The 16,980-nt window shown below is 38.4% G+C and overlaps 1 protein-coding gene across 1 annotated transcript in view; it reads right to left on the bottom strand.

The window, feature by feature from the left end:
• LOC588872 (clustered mitochondria protein homolog) overlaps positions 1 to 15,495 on the bottom strand; it is a 56,382-nt gene extending 40,887 nt beyond the window's left edge. Inside the window, 2 exon segments of the mRNA XM_030992027.1 lie at positions 2,370 to 2,743; positions 15,371 to 15,495. Of these exon segments, the coding sequence (XP_030847887.1) occupies positions 2,370 to 2,573 (204 nt within the window). The 5' untranslated portion in view covers positions 2,574 to 2,743; positions 15,371 to 15,495.
• Positions 15,496 to 16,980: the final 1,485 nt, after the last annotated feature.

Raw genomic sequence — 16,980 nt, forward strand, 5'->3', positions numbered from 1 at the left:
GGACAACCAGCAGGCTTTTTGGGGTGTGCTGGTGACAAAATGTGTCAAGTGTACTTAAGGCTACATGTACCTGTATGGGACAGCCAGTTGTATGTGCAGGAAGTCATAGAATTTTCACGTTGTTTCACATTGATTCAATTATCGAGTCTGTAGTTATCAGATTCAGACCATCTAGGGACCACAGTCTACAGAAATTGGTTCACGATGAGACACTTGCTTTTAACCTACTTTACTACAACCTTGCACCACTAAAGAAACACAAACAGGAAATGGCGAATTGTTACTAGAATCACCTACTACTTTTCTGTATTGCCTGCCGACAAAAAGAGAAACCTAAAGCTATTACACACATTCCTAATTCGGCACGCGTGCCTCTCGAGATGGAACAAAATGCAAAGCTGCTTTGATTTGTTATCAGTAACGTCCCAGCTCTTATTTCTGAGACATTTTTTCTTTCTTTCGTTGCTTATTTGTCCGAGGAATTAATCTTACAGCTGTGAGGGTCATTGAGGGCAGCAGCAGGAGGTAGCGTATTACATCTCAATTAAGTGCTGCTCAGAAGGCCTGTCCTCATCAGCTCAAGATTGCCAAATAGCCCGCTATTTCTGATTTGGGAAATAATCCTGAAGTTAAAAATTGTGTCCTCATCAGCTCGAGACTTGACTTCGAAACTTGAACCTCAAGCTCGAGAAATCAGCTCGAGATATTTTGCTCAGCGTTCACGCATAGTGCGAGTCTTCAGGCGGGTGAAGACGCAACGGACAAACAGCGGGATATTTTGCAAACTAGCCGAAGATATCTTGGGATGATTATCTCGACCTAATTTCCCGCTAATTGCAACTTCTGGCTGATGAAGACGCAAATTAACTGGATAATTTGCGATCGGGATAGTTCAAATAGCGGGATATTTGGCAATCTTGAGCTGATGAAAACAGGCTTAGAGACTGAGTCTACCACCACGTGCGAAGGACGTTCACTACACCGCATGGTGACGATGCTCGACAACAGGGGGTGTGAGTCAAGGCGATCGTAGCATACATGTACATACATGTACACATGGTTATTAAGCAATGAGGCAAACTCAAGAAGCCAGACCACGTGTATACATTGTAGACATACCTGATAGTATGTACACTTACAAATATAAAATTATCTTGTGCTTTTGAGCTTGAATCCTAATGTAAATATGAAGGGGTGATGTAATAGTTATTTCTTTGGTGGGGAGAGAAAGGGACAAACAGTGTGAAGGAGCAGGTGTTGCCATTTAAATTCATTGGCACTTTCATGAATATTCTGTTTTCAATTCTTCACAGTTCTGTTAGATTGGACTTGAAGTCATAATAATAATAACAATAATAATAATATTAATAATACCAATAATAATAAAAACAGTAATAATAATAATAAGAAGAAGAAAATAAATTAATTAATTAATTAATACATGAATATACAAATAAATTAATTAATTAATTCATAAATACATTCACAAAGACAGGTAAATAAGTTAATTTAATTAGGGGCTCCATGCACACAGACCCTAATATTCCAATCTATAACTTCTGTTTCAAAAATAAAATAAGTGAAGTGTGAAGCTCTACATGTACAAATGTACTTAGAGATACATGTACAATGTACATGTACATGTAGCTATACATGTCTCACATCGTCCTCTTCTGCCCTCATACCAAGCCCATAGATTTTAATCACGGATGTATAGTGTCCCTGTACTTTTAATTTCAAACTACATTTGTTGAAACTTGATAACAGGAAAGGCTTGAGTCAAGTTGAGACCAAAGTCGGCAAGCCAGGTAATTACCAATATCCTGTTCACGGCTCCTTCAACCCTTCTTGACTGGTAACCTCTTCTGTTGGCAAACCATGTGCAGTTCTAGCGACAGACCCACAGGATACTTTCTAGATTTCATTTCAGAAATAGATTGTTCATCTTTACAGAAAATAACTTCTCAATAATAATACCAATAATGGTGGCTTCTTGAAAAGCGCACATGTCCTTCACGTTGTGACGCTCCTGGCGCTGCCCCGATTATTACCCCGGCTTTGGCAAGGCAGCCACTTCGGCGCTCTAGCATTTCAAGCAATTAATTCCTGCCAGGTACCCATTTACATCACCTGGGTTGAGTGTAGCAAATGTATCCACTCGACCACGACACCTCAATGGTCAATTTTTAACATGATTTAAATTCCGAACTGCAGCCCCTGTCCTAAGGCCCCTAAATGCAACCCTAAAACTAAACTAAAACCAAACTGCAACCCAGGCCGTAACACAACAGTCTTGAAGCAGTGAAGCCCTGAGCACATGTCTCAGGAGCAAATACAAATACCAGAGAGATTCAGATCAGTCAACTCACCTGTAGATCAAAGGCTTCACATGCCGGAGGTACTATCTTCACCATGAAGGCTGCATCCTGGATCACAATCACATCTTCCACATTAGCATCTTTCTTCTTCTCCTCCTCCCCCTCCACCGCCGATCCCTCCTCCTCCTCTCCAGCATCCCTCCTGCCGTTGCCATTGGCAACTGCCTCCTTGAGTTCTAAGGCATCTACATGCATGCAGTCCACCCCACTGTCCTCGCTGTTAGGGGTCACATCTCCGCTGCTACCTGCGCCATCCTCCGCGCCATTGATGGGTAGGGGATGGGGTTGTCCACTCCGTTTACTAGAGGGGCAGGGTCTGCCATAGTCCAGTCAACGGTTTCAAAACGTCAAATTAGTTGTCAAATCTGCAAAAGCAAAGACAGAAGAAATAGAAGCATGATACTATAAACACGGCTTATATCAAATTACTCATAAAATGTTCATAGAGAATGAACATCTTGAATGCGAAGCATCGCCGATGCACCCCCCGGGACATAATGTACCATGCTGTTTACCAAACTCACCATCCTATTCACTCACTATGTATAGAATGTATGAAGTTCTCTGTAAGGGCATTTAGTACACAAGTTCTGCTCTTTTCATCTTTTTTTTCCAAAAACTTTTAACTACTGTTTGTATGCATCTACATTTGACCTCATAATTGAACACAAGTATTCACTGAGCTACTGTCTACAGAATTTCTACACCACCATTGTTCCATCGTTACCGACTTGATTGAATTAATTATTTTATTAGTTTGACATCCTCTGTCTAAAACTTTATAGTCTAAAGACTTCTTCATTCTATTCGTGATGAGCACAATGCTCTGATCTTTTTCAGTCTTCAAGCAAAAACTGAACACAGTCACCATGCTCTTTCCTCTAATACATTTAACTCAACACAGACCAAGTTCATGAACTGTACACACACGCGCACACACACTCCTGTATCACATTTCTTGTACTGCTCTTGAGCGTTAAGCGTAATCACTCGTCAATATCTTGGCCGAATCCCAGGTATGCTGGGCTTCCGAACTCGAGTCGAGCGCTAATGGTTTGCCGGGTGGCGCTGGAGGAAGCATGCAAGCGATCGTCATCTTCTTCTGCAGCTCGTAAAAGTGGATTTCCTCCCCCCTCCTAAAATAGACCAGGATCATTAGGTGATACAAGGACAATGTGAAAGACATGGGCAGCGATCTAGTTCATTCTGCATCCAGCTCCACTGACATTTAACTACACATGCATGTACAATTGTATAGCAGTGGGCTACATGTACAAGGTACATAATATTGATGATGACTTTACCAGTCTACATAGCTCTTGGAGAGTCATTTTATTTCTAACTTATTTTAATAAAAGGTTTAACTTTTTTTTTTTTTTCATTCCAATTATTGTCACAATTTTTTCTACAAAAGCTTGCCTAAAGGGTTATGTCTACCTTGGTTCCTTTCGAATATCATACTGAAACAGTACAAGCATTTGTTTTGGTGGCAACGCTTAATAATACCTAGAGCATAAATTCTACAGGAGGTACAATAGACTGATTTACTAACATATCCGATTATTATGCATAATTTTAGAACAAAATTTGTTCTAGACGACCTGAAAGCTTGTCTGAAACTTGCCTGACATAGCAACAAGTGATACATGCAGACTGGATTTCAAGTATAACAGTTTACCCATCAAAAACAAGTACAGTTTTAAATGGAATAAATCGTCACTACATGTAGGTCTCTAGGAAAGGAACATCATAACATCCATAAACTTGAATTTTATTGTTAGTAAACTGGTCTGTTGATTGTTATAATCTTACATCGTTTGACTACACCAAAACAGTAGTTCCACGTGTCTTTCTGAGTGAAGGAAGTTTGCAACGACAACTTTCAAAGCCACGAAGACAGGTGATGTGCAAAATATCAGAGTACAAATCAATGACTAACACACCTTCGGTGCACGTTTGGAGCCCCTGAAAATCATGGATTTACATCAATCAGTAAGATTTCACATACAGTACAAGTACCCAGACAAGAATGTACATGTAGTATGTGGGATGGTATTAGAGTACACAAAATGGATTGAGAGATACCGTTGCAGAATGGGCCAACAAAATTCATACCGAAGATCCAATCAAATGTTCTTCTATCTTGCGTATATTTTCAGGAAGCATCCTCTTCAAAGGACACACTGGCACAGGAACATGAGCTACAGAATAGTTCCAAGGATTTCACACCAGTGCAGTATCTATTTTCTGCAAATTTAAAGGTTTACATCCTCTTATTCCTGTGGTCCCATCGAGAACCAGTGTTTCATCCAGATGCAGATACATGTACGTACATGTAGCATACAGTTGTTCATGCACATACCACAACACTCTGTACTGCTACTTTGTACAAGACCGACGTGTCAGGTAGCCTTCTGACAACTTTTGTAAGGGTTCCCAGGAGCAACGTTGATGGTCTCTTGGATCGTCAAATTACAAATTTCACATTACAATATCAAATTACGACAATAACCCCCTCTGTGCAATGTGTACAGTGTGCTAAAATCAACTTCTGGACCTACTTGTGGACCTACTACCTCACAAACAACATACATGTACATGTAGCGACATTTTGATGCATCCCCCTCCCTCTCAGCTGCTCGAAGGGCTACGCCACCATGGAGCTGATAATTAAATTCCCAAGATGATAGGTATTGCATTGGAACGTGACCCCAACACTTCAGAGAGACCCAACTCACACTTAAGAAATGAAAGCATGATTGTGAATACATAGAGTCGCTCAAGGAAGATGTGCTCTGTACGCAGTTCAGCAAAACAATAGGCTTTGAATGGCAATATATTTGTTAAAAAGATCAAAATTATTAAATCAAGGGTATTTGCTAGAGAGCATCCTATTCGCCGAGAGGCTATCACATGGCAGTTAAAGAGAAGGTTGAGTTCTGGAAAGAAGTGAAAACTAATTTGTGAGCATTATCATGTTATTATGCAAGTGTAGAAGAACATGAGAAACAAAATGTTCCCTAAAAAGCATGGCTCTTCAAATGCCTTAATATTCTAATTATGGCATGTAACAGCATAAAAATCGGACAGATTTTTATGCCACATGTTTGTGTAGTCCCATATACATATTTCTGTGTACAGTGCTTGAAACTTTACCAAGACTGGGCCAAATTTCTTATCATTTTGATGATTCGAGAACCTTGCGGTACACACCAATACTTCTGTGCTAGATGATCAACTTTTCCTGATCGATTTAACAACGTTTCTTTCACAATGCAATCGCATGACTAGAACTCAACTTTATCTTTAAGAAATAAAAGCATGGTTGTGAATACATAGCGGAGTTCAAGGAGGATGTGCCCTGTAGGCAGTTCAACAGAACTGGCAATATTTTTTGTTAAAAAGAACAAAATTATTAAATCTAGGGTATTTGCTAGAGAGCATCCCATTCGCCAAGAGGCTATCACATGACACTTAACCCATTGCCTATGTGAACCACCATGGCTCCTGTATTAAGCCTATGGAAATGAAAGCATTCAGCAGTCAATGGATTAAGAACTTGTTACATACATGTATGCACAAGCATGCAAAATAGACATCCTTCGCTGTGCGTACCCATTGATTGCATTGTCTTAGCGTAAGCCCCACACATTTGAAGTGGAACTAACTGGAAGAGAAAAAGGCATGAGATAGCACATACCCTCAAATTTATGTAGCAAATATTGAACATACATTTATTTCCCTTGTGTGTAATTATATTCCAACCTCCGCCCGTGGCCTTGGTGAAATATCACATCACGCTGGAAATATATGAATTTGTCGATTCATATATTTTGTTCTAATGAACTCCTGATCATTCCATGCATGTACATATGTATTTAGCACATGTGCACAAAAGGTATGTACAGGTGTATATGAGCAGGAAAATGGAGCGATCCACTGCCACATTCTGGTGGGTTGCCCATTATTACATCACTTTAAATGTGGATGAGAAAAGATATCGGGGGGGGGGGGGGGGGGGGGGGAGGGGGTGGAACATTTCAAAAGGATTATCTGAAGATAAGACAAAGACTAACACATGGATTAAATGTAGTGACCAATGGTGCTGTTTGACTGACCTTCGGAGGCCTGTTCAGATATGACACATGGTAAAACGCAACTGTGTTATATGATGGAAAATGGAAAACGGAAGAATCTGAACAAGGCTTAAATGGATAAATTGGTTATGAATCTTAGAAGCGTCTTATGTCTTTATGCATAGATAGACAGACAAACAGACAAACAGACAAGGTTAATTTGTCTTAAATTACATAATGACTTGTTGTTTTGAGTTTTGAGTTTTCAATGGTTATGTAAATCCTCTTTGCAGACCTTGGCTGATTGCATAATGGTACGAGACACTGCCACCAATTTCAGGGAAAATAGATTACTTAATTACACCCACAGCAAACTCTTGTATAATTAACTTAAAAGAAAAGTACCGTCTAGACATACATAAAGCAAGGACTGGATTTTAACACTAAGGTACAAGTACATTAGCACTTACAAAATTAGTTTTTCAATAGAAAATCATTTCAGATCAAAATACAAGACTAACATTTTCCAAACTTCTTACACTCAATGCTTTGTTTCACTGAAGTCTTGTTTACTATCTAATTTCAAATTTTAATTCAATGAATAATTATAGTAGACTTGATTTCAATATCAGATTGAACTTAGTAAACAATCTTCATCCTATTGACTCTATTCTAATCTTCAGTAGATGTAGACAAACTTTCTGAAGTGTCAAAGGTCAATACACGAGACAAGGGTGAACTAAAGGTTGTTTGGGGTCATTTCGTCATTGATATTTTTTGTTCGCCATCCATACAATCTGCAACACATCTACACCAGGACAATGGTATAGAGTTCTGACAAAACAAAACATTCTTACAATTCATAATATAAAAATTTCCATGTCAGATAGAAAACTAGAAATATAATTGCAACAGGGTTGAGCTCAATTTAATTCAACTATATTGAGATGTATTGTCTGTTGATAAGAAGAAACGCATGTGCAGTTGATGTGAATGTCTTTTACGCACATGCCTGCAATCCTGAATGTGTACGTGCATCAACTAAATGTCATCTCCCCAGCTAAAGGTGATTGATGGACCAGGAATAAGAGTAGTTGCGTTACTCGATACTTGGCCATTCACCAATCTTTGATCAGACACTAAACTACTCACCTAGACATCACGAGTACAATTAAAAAATAAAAAATCCATTACACGCTCTCACTTCTACATGTACATGTATGTCTGTAGGTCAGATAGACACAAGCCGGGCAGGTCAAAAACTTTCCACTGTCATTAACCATATCTATTTTGTACTGGTAAGGTCTCCATTGCATAACATGAGAATTCCTACAGCCCGGACAGTGTCCTCGTACATGCACACACGTGGATTCATGCATACTTACATGTACAGTGTATGTACAGATTTCCAGTTTAACGCAGTAGATTTAAACCACTGTATCACGGCGCAGTGAATCTTAAAGAACATAAAATCAATTTGTGATGAAAGGGCAACTACTGGGGAAGAATATTTTAATATATTTGCTGAAGAAGATTGAATTAGCAGATTACAAGTGGATTAAACCCCTAAATTTAGGAGCACTGAATCTAAATATCATTAAATTAATTTGAAACGAAAGGGCAATTGAGGCAGGATATTTTAAAACATTTGCTGAAGAAAATTTAATTAGGAAATTTCAACCCAGTGGATTAAAACCGCAACATTTAGGAGCAGTGAATCTGAAGATCATTAAATCAATTAGAGATGAAAGGGTAACCTAGGCAGGATATTTTTAATACAATTGCTGGTGAAAATTGCCAGCAATTCTTCCTCCATTTTCTTAGAATTTGCTAGTACCCTCATACCTGCATACTTCTCAATGCCAATGGTCTACAGGTACACTCACTGTAAGTGTTAATAATTTTAAATTGAATCACCAATACCATGCAAAATCCTGAAGCCTGAACCCATGGAAAAAATATAATGAAATAGTGAATATTTTGAAAATTTAACTTCCATTTATTCTGAACTTTTCACCCATGAAGTAGAGCGTACTATAGTACAGCGTTCTACTTCACAAATGTACATGTATGCAGGGCAAAAACATACTTCTTTTATTGTAGTGCGAAAGCAACATTGTGTTAAAGTTTCAAATTGTATTATGGGAGTGAGGATCTAGACACCAATAAATCACTTAGCGAAGACTCCCCCCACCCTTCTAAATCATATTTGCAAGTCAGACAGCATATAAACAACATTTTACATATCAAAGAATAAAAAAGGCTTGATCAGCAAATATCCTATCTATTCAAATTGTACAGATCTCTGCTTTACTAAGCAGAGTTTTTTTCTTACAGCGAGCACACAATGGCTCCTAATTCAGCTGGACTTTGAGAATAATTGCTGGATTCTGCAGGTTTAGCAAATAAGTCAATAGCATGGAACTTGAAAACCCAGTCTGATGACATGGCACATTCTATGTATTTTAGGTTAAGAGGCACGTACATGTACACACGTGGGTTATATTATAGTATTCTAGTCATTATCTGTTACTTCAGGTAGCACACGGATCTGATGCATAATAGACTAGCCCATAGTGTGCCTTTTAAACCCTTACAAAAAATTGGGGGGGTTTCTCTTCAGATCAGGGCTTACTGAATGAAAAAAATGAGCAGGTTGTTTTTTAGCCCCATTTGTTTACTTGCCCAGGACAACCATTGGCATGTGAATATCTAGATCATACTTGCCTGATCGGGCAGACAGATTAAATCTCACTGCTAATTATGCATTCATTGTTTACATATAGGATATAAGGTTGATAGGTTTAGGATAAAGGGTCGATAGGTTTAGGAAATCAGGGCAAAAAGGGGAGGGGCTTTGCTTCAAATGTACACGTATATCCCTAAAATATTGCTTTTTAGTCATTAATAATTCTAGTTTTCAATTTCTTGTCATCAATTTCGTACATGGTAATAGAGAACGATTAAGCTCCAGAAAGCATAACAACTCTGGCCTGAAGAAGAAAAAAAAAAAGTTAACATTTACAGGGCAAAAATAATATCTGATGCAATATCTAAACTTAAGAATAAGATGCGCTTTGGAGCTGAACAAAGTACAGTAGTAATTCATGCTACCAAGTATCATCTCTCTATGAAGGACTTCTACATGAAGGTATGATGATGAAGACTACATTGTAGATATACACACGTAAGGGACCCTAGCTGGTCTGGATACCAGTGAGTGACGTCAGGAGAGAATAAGCTCATTCAACTACGTCATCTACACACCTCTTACTACGTCAGTCACAATGTCACTTTCTCCAGTGATTAAATTACTACTACTACTACCAATTCCTATTTGGGGTTTAATTACAGTAGATGTATACTGCATTGAGCAATTGTATATATAATGTAATATATTTGTAACAAGATTGTACATTGTAATCATTACATTGTTATCAATACATTGTTATCAATACAGTGTAGTTAGGAAATTCAGAATATTGCTCTTTTTTTATCAATCATAAATTCATAAGGTCACTTTCCCCTGCGATTATAATTACTACTACTACCGATTCCTACAGTGTATTTACGGTTAAAATTAGATACTGCATTGAGCAATTGAATACACATGTTTGTAACAAGATGATACACTGTAATCATACTCAGGAAATTCAGAATATTTCTCTGTCTACATCAATCACAATGTCATTTTCCCATGTGATTACATTACTACTACTTTCAATTCCTATTTGGAGTTAAAATTGAATACTGCATTGAGCAATTGAATACCTATAACAAGATTGTACATGTACATTGTAATCATAATCAGAAATTCAGAATATTAATCACAATGTCACTTTCTCTGGTGATTACATTTACACTACTACCAATTCCAATTTAGGTTAAAATTAGATAGTGCATTAAGCAATTGAATATTTGTAACAGGATGTACAAACCTGTACATTACATTGTAATCATAGTCAGGAAATTCAGCTGTACAGAATCCAATGGTCCATGTACAGAAAGGCATGCATTCACTTTTCATCTGCATGAGAATTCTTCTAATTTTCTATTTCATTGAAACATGCGGGCAAGCAATATTCAATACCACAGAAGATGTATTTATTTAATTTTATTTTAAAAAAATTTCCAACTTTTTTTTTTTTTTTTTTTAGGGGGGGGGGGGGTTCTGTTTCATCCTGTTGGTTTTTAGCCAGTTTCTTTTTTGTATTATATTGTTCAAGACCTTGGGACATCAATGATTAATCTTTTTACAAAAAATAAAGGAACTATACATTATAATTTTGTAATGTAAATGTTAGTAAATGGACAATTGGTTGAATGTAAATTCAAACTGTACAAATGTATGCAAGGCTGCAAGCAGCAAACAATATCCAGTTCCCTAAGGAGACCATCACAATATTTCTGCAAAAAAAGGTAATATAATAGGCCTATGTGTAAATCACCCCGTAACCTGCTTGAAATAATAGCTCTTGATGAATGAAGTGCTAATACAAATCACTCATTCCTTTCCATTGATAAACAAAATGTTGGATGGCCCACTACACCTCAAAGAAGAATGATTTACGGCTCCCTCAAGTTCAGAGAGCACCACCATATAAGGATGGAATTGCACTTGAGAAAACTCCAGGATCCTGAGGCCCTAAATACTCCCGTATCCATGCCATTCACGAGAGGGACATCTGATCCATTGATAACAGATCCCCCCTTCAGCCTTCAGCCCCCATCGGACATCCCCCCCTGGTCCTAACCCTTTGTTCAATTTACCTTACTGACCTCCCCATCCTGACCCTTGCTGAGTAGTAATTTGAGACTGATATGGCCTCACTCATTCACAACAACATGGTTGCAACCATTCTTTTTTAATTGTTGATACCAAACCTGCAGCTGTATGCACTTGAATGCAACACTTACTGAACTAGCCAGTATCAAAATAGCTTCTTACATAATCAGATCATGATTCCTACTGGCAGTTAGAGTTATATTGCATTTAATCAGATCATGATTTATACTGGCAGTACGAGATAAAGCGTATTGCATAATTATGCAAATGAGATCAGGTGAATGACTTATTTCAAGAGGCTGTTTCATTTATATTTTGTATAATGACTCAGAGACTATGCATTTACACATGTCCATAGAGCAATAATGACCTTTGACCTATGCATACTGCATTCGTAGGTCACTATGTCTGCTCCTGAATTTAAACTACCAAATACCACCATGATCCGTATTCATTGGGTGTTTGCAGAGGAAATTAGATGTTATGGATTCTTAGAAGCTCAATACTTAAAAAGCAAAAGTTACTATTTATGTAACTTCAGAATACGATTAAGCCTGCTTTTGTAAAACCAGATTACACAGTGCAACACAATGCATTCAGTTAGTCTAGTCTCTCATTCAGGTGGCCTTGTTATCCATTGATCCTAGTCCGAGAGAAAGGATTGTTTATTGATTTTAAGTTTTTAACGGACAGTGGTCAGGCCACCTGACCTTCTTCTCAAGGGCATGTAGACAAGATATAGAACAAGGCAAAGTTTATAATTAGAGTACGGTTTCACGAGAGTGAGATCTACCCTATGCCTGACCATACATGTAATTACAAGACTAGCCTCTTTTTAAGGCATACAGGAGTAGCAGTATTTCCATGTACATGTGTAAAAAGTGTTTTTTGCTGATCAGACATTTGCTTGCATCTATTTCTTTGTTTTTTAATTAAAAATAAAACTAAACATAAAAAATGAAAATAAAAAATAAAAAAGATCATGGAGCAAAGTTTGACATGCAATTGGTATATTCTAGTCAGTTTAGGGTAACGGATATTGTTAGGTCTAAGATTGAAGTTATCGGTTTATGAACAGCAGAACAATTGCCACTGCATGTACATGTATGTGTGAATTTACTAAAAATTCCTTCTACACAATGCTCAACGGAAATCCTTACCTAATACTTAGGTGACCAAATTCATAAAGTGATAGAAAAATTTGTAGTTTAGAATATAGTTTAGAATATAGTTCAGAATAATTGTTAAACTTTTGACTTCCTGAAAGTCATGATTCAAAGGTGAGCTTCGACGTGCACATGGGGGTGGGGGGGGGGGTATACACATGATACATCTGCATGTAGCTGTCGAAGAGCCACATGATAACCATTCACTTTTTAGATCCTTTTGAAAATTAGCCATATCCACCAAATAACACCATGGAATATCCAGGCATTGATAACGTATGCAGAAGAAAAATGATGTGGTTGTCACAGGTGTAGCCCTCTGTCCTGGCTACTACTTGTTATGTACATACCTGTACAGTGTAGCCACTGCAGTTGTTGGCCACATTCACTTAAAAACATGTTCTAATTTTGTCTACTCAATGCTGCAGTGAGCTACATAATGTAGTATATACCAACAAGCCGGGATAGACAAACTTAAGTCATTATTACAAAAATGAAAATGAAAAAAAAGGAATTAATGGCCACTACACTACACAGTTGTTCATGGCCCTCACAGGCAGATTGCAAATTGGCTTTCACGATGATGTGGCCCCAAAGTTCATGCACATGGACATACAGGTCTGGTAAGGCTCATGATGGTACCCTTCTTATACTAGTACTTAGCCAGTACCAAAAGCCAGGCCTTTGCTATTATACCCAGAAGTTGTGTCCGGACAGGTTGTGTATCCAGACAGTTGATTTAAACAGTAAAGAGTGAGGTTTGCACGCAATATTTCATAAATCTTCAAAGACTTATGTTACTCATTACAAAGGATAAATATTTATGATGGTCTAGTGCTATTTGATGCATGCATTTCGGGTAAATCCAAATAAAATAGTGTTGACTTTATTAGGTTTGTCCGGACACACGACTCTCCATCAGGCCTTAAAAAAAAGATGTTGTACTGCCCTTTAGGTGCCAAAACATTGGTCGGTCGGTCGGAAATCTTTTTCTTTCTTTTTTTAAGTTTTTGTTTTTGTTAAACTCCCTCTTTGGGCTTATATTTCTCAGTTTTACTTTTTTTTCTCTAAAAAAACGGTAAAAAAAAAACCTTTTTTAAAAAGCAGACTGTAGATTTCAAGATTTTTTAGGTCGATCGCAAAGGGCCAATACAACATCTTTTTTTTTAGGCCTCATACATGTAAAAAAAAAAAAACTTTTTTAAAAAGCAGACTGTAGATTTCAAGATTTTTTAGGTCGATCGCAAAGGGCCAATACAACATCTTTTTTTTTAGGCCTCATACATGTTCATGCACATGTACATGTACAATGTATGTACCAACCTGAAGGGATTGAGCTGATTAATACTGAGTATCAGTAATCCACTAACTGGCTAATTCTATCTTACCAAAGGGTAACCTAAAGATACAATGGATTGCGAGATACCAAAGGTCACAATACTCTTCCAATACGCCGACACAGTTTATACAAGGTCAACAATGAGGGCCTCCCATGTCTACACACAGGCAAAGGGCAATAGTAAACTTATCTCCATGCAAAGTAAATGGAGCTTTTGAACTCGGATACAATGATCATCCAGATGAATTGCAGATCTCTCTCCACATAGCTTTGGGTAGTAGTTGAAGGTGACTTCTACACAGGCCTACATGATCATACATGTACAATTTGTATGTGCTACATGTAGGTCCATGCTGCAATCAAGTAGAACCTAATAACCTATTGCTGCATTTAGTAGAGTTCTCCACTTAAATGCAAAAGGAACAACCTACTTGATCCATGCTGCAATAGAGTAGAACCTATTTCTACATTATTAAGTGTTCTTCGCTTCAGAGAGAAGATCCGACTATTCTACTCATTTTGAAATGCCAGATAGGGTTCCTCCTGTACCCTTTAATTACATACATGTACATCCCTAAACCTCAACATCTATCTCTAGTCTAGAAAGACTTGGAAGTAATTTCTTTGAGTGAAACTGTCTGCCATCATCTTGATTGTGTGGAATTATTATTTTTCTTTATTTACCGATACTTAGCTTGACCTGGTGAAATATAATAAATTGCGTTAGCAGCCCGCCATTGGCACGCGACACGGCGGTGCTTGGGTTTATTTCGGTTCTATTTTGTCCTCTCAGCGATACCATAATACCATCACTTCTGGCTAACTTAACAAATAACTGGCCAGATCGCAATTTAAGTCCTTATTTTGGACCGTATCAGAGATTTGAGTTTTCATCTTCATTTTTCAAAGACAGCAGGTAATAAAATAGACAACAAATAGAAAATTGATATTATATTTTTTTTTATGTTTCAAATAATTTTTGAATATTTTGACCTAAATTTCAAGAGTGCAATCAAACATAGAAGTTTTGTTCGGTTCATGTTTTATGAACTCAGCTCAGAGCATATAGCAAACTCCGTAGATCTATCCGCCTACCGATTGCTATGCAGGCTGTAGGCAGGTAGATCTATCAAACTACTGTAGCCTAACGTCTACATCATGATGCATCATCCATCTCTCCAACTGACAAAAGTCAATTAAATACATATAGCCTACAACAGAACAGCTAGCACTGTGCACTAAGCATGGAGTGATGGACGTCATGTCTCTTGGCCATGTTGCACTGGTGGTGTGATGCACTGATGCCATGGTGCGATGCAGTGATTACAGAATACTGATGGCTTCGGATTCAACCTGGCTAAGCTAAGCAGATCTTTAACTTTAAGTTGTACTAGTTGTGCAGGTGAGTTACATTATTCTCAGTGCACATGACACGAGTTTGATCAGGAGTCGCACAGCACAGTCGTCTCATCTCACTCGCACAGAATCACTCAACATCACGATCATGCATGTTCGCTCTCGTCGGTAACAATTATTATGTCACAAAATTACGAGGATGGTTTGTTATAAATCTATTCCACTTTTCTGACTCATAAGATTATCGGCACGCATAACATTTTTCTTACCACTTTTTCTGTTTGTGTATCCCTTTTTTCTCAGCTTTTCAATGATCACATAGCTAGAGCTCTCCAGAGTTTCTCATTGACATTGCATACACAAGTACATGTACGTACATGAATGCATAACACATGGAAGGTATATACGGCGAAGCTCCGGTGCCGGTGTCACGTAATCATCGAATCTTCGTACCGTTCGTACATGTATTACAGCATGCATGCACGTGTGAAATTTACTACGCAATGAAAAAATGAAAAAAACTTTCATAACGCCCTCTCCCGTCCATCAGTCCATATTAAGAAAAGGACATACCAAATATGGAAGCAATGACGATGTTGGGTTTCCTTTTATGGAATTTTAGTTTCCTTATATGGTCAACTCAGCTAGGTACACACCCCCTTAATCAAATATAACGTTGGCGCAGTGCGACATGTGCTCTGAAATACAATTTGTGAATTTCGTCATCGAAATCCTCAATCGAGGTACTTTTCCATTGACGGAGGAGCACGGGGGCCTCGGCGGGTTTGCATCAGAGACAGACAGAACACATTTGCCAGTATTTTGCAGCGTGGCGTATAGCCGCAGCCCCGCGTAGCCAGGGGGGGCGGTGGGGGCGGTCGCCCCCCCCCCCCAAAACGCCGGCCAAAAAAAAAAAAGAGAGAGAAAGAGAAGAAAAAAAAGAAAGAGGACGTAGGAAGAAAAAGGGAAAAAGAGTCGAGAACGGTACAATGAATCGTCAAAGCTTCCGCGCTTCGCGCGGGAAGGGGGAAACTGAGTTTAAATTAAGAAATATGAGTCGGGAAAGGTACAACGAATCGTCTTCTTTCTCTAATAATTTAATGAAACGTCAAAGCTTCGCGCGAGAGGGGGGGGGGGGAACAGAATTTAGACAAGGATTAAGAGTCGAGAAAGGTACAACGAATCGACTTCTTTCTCTAATAATTTAATGAAACGTCAAAGCTTCGCGCGAGAGGGGGGGGGAACAGAATTTAGACAAGGATTAAGAGTCGAGAAAGGTACAACGAATCGACTTCTTTCTCTAATAATTTAATGAAACGTCAAAGCTTCGCGCGAGAGAGGGGAGGGACTGAATTCAGACAAGGATTATGAGTCGAGAAAGGTACAACGAATCGTCTTCTTTCAAAGCTTCCGCGCTTCGCGCGGGAGGGGGGAAACTCCCCCCTCCCTGCACCCACCCCCCTAGGGAGCGCGCTTCGCGCGCTCTTTAAGTGATTCGCACGCTTTGCGTGCTCACTACCGTCCCCCCTAAAATGAAATCCTGGCTACGCGCTTGTACCCAGGGGGCAAGGGGAAAGAGTATCCCCCACAATTGTCTTTGGTGTTTTTTTTTTAGAAGGTAGCTATCTCCGGGCTATCTCGATCCAAAGTGCCCCTTTTCAAAATGTAAATGTCCATTATTTTTTATATTAGTGTCATTAATAATAATTGTCTCAATCTTTGGACATGTGCCGTCAGTTTTTTAGCGGCCCTTTAGTTTTCTCATTATGCATCCTTTTAAATAAAATTAATTCCCATTCAAATAAATATGATTCATTTAGAACGAAACGACCATCAACGTACGCCCCATTATTAGATAAGATGCACGGTGACGTCGTTC

Source organism: Strongylocentrotus purpuratus, unplaced genomic scaffold (genome assembly GCF_000002235.5).
Source record: "Strongylocentrotus purpuratus isolate Spur 01 unplaced genomic scaffold, Spur_5.0 spur5_scaffold_2, whole genome shotgun sequence".
Lineage (NCBI taxonomy): Eukaryota > Metazoa > Echinodermata > Echinoidea > Camarodonta > Strongylocentrotidae > Strongylocentrotus > Strongylocentrotus purpuratus.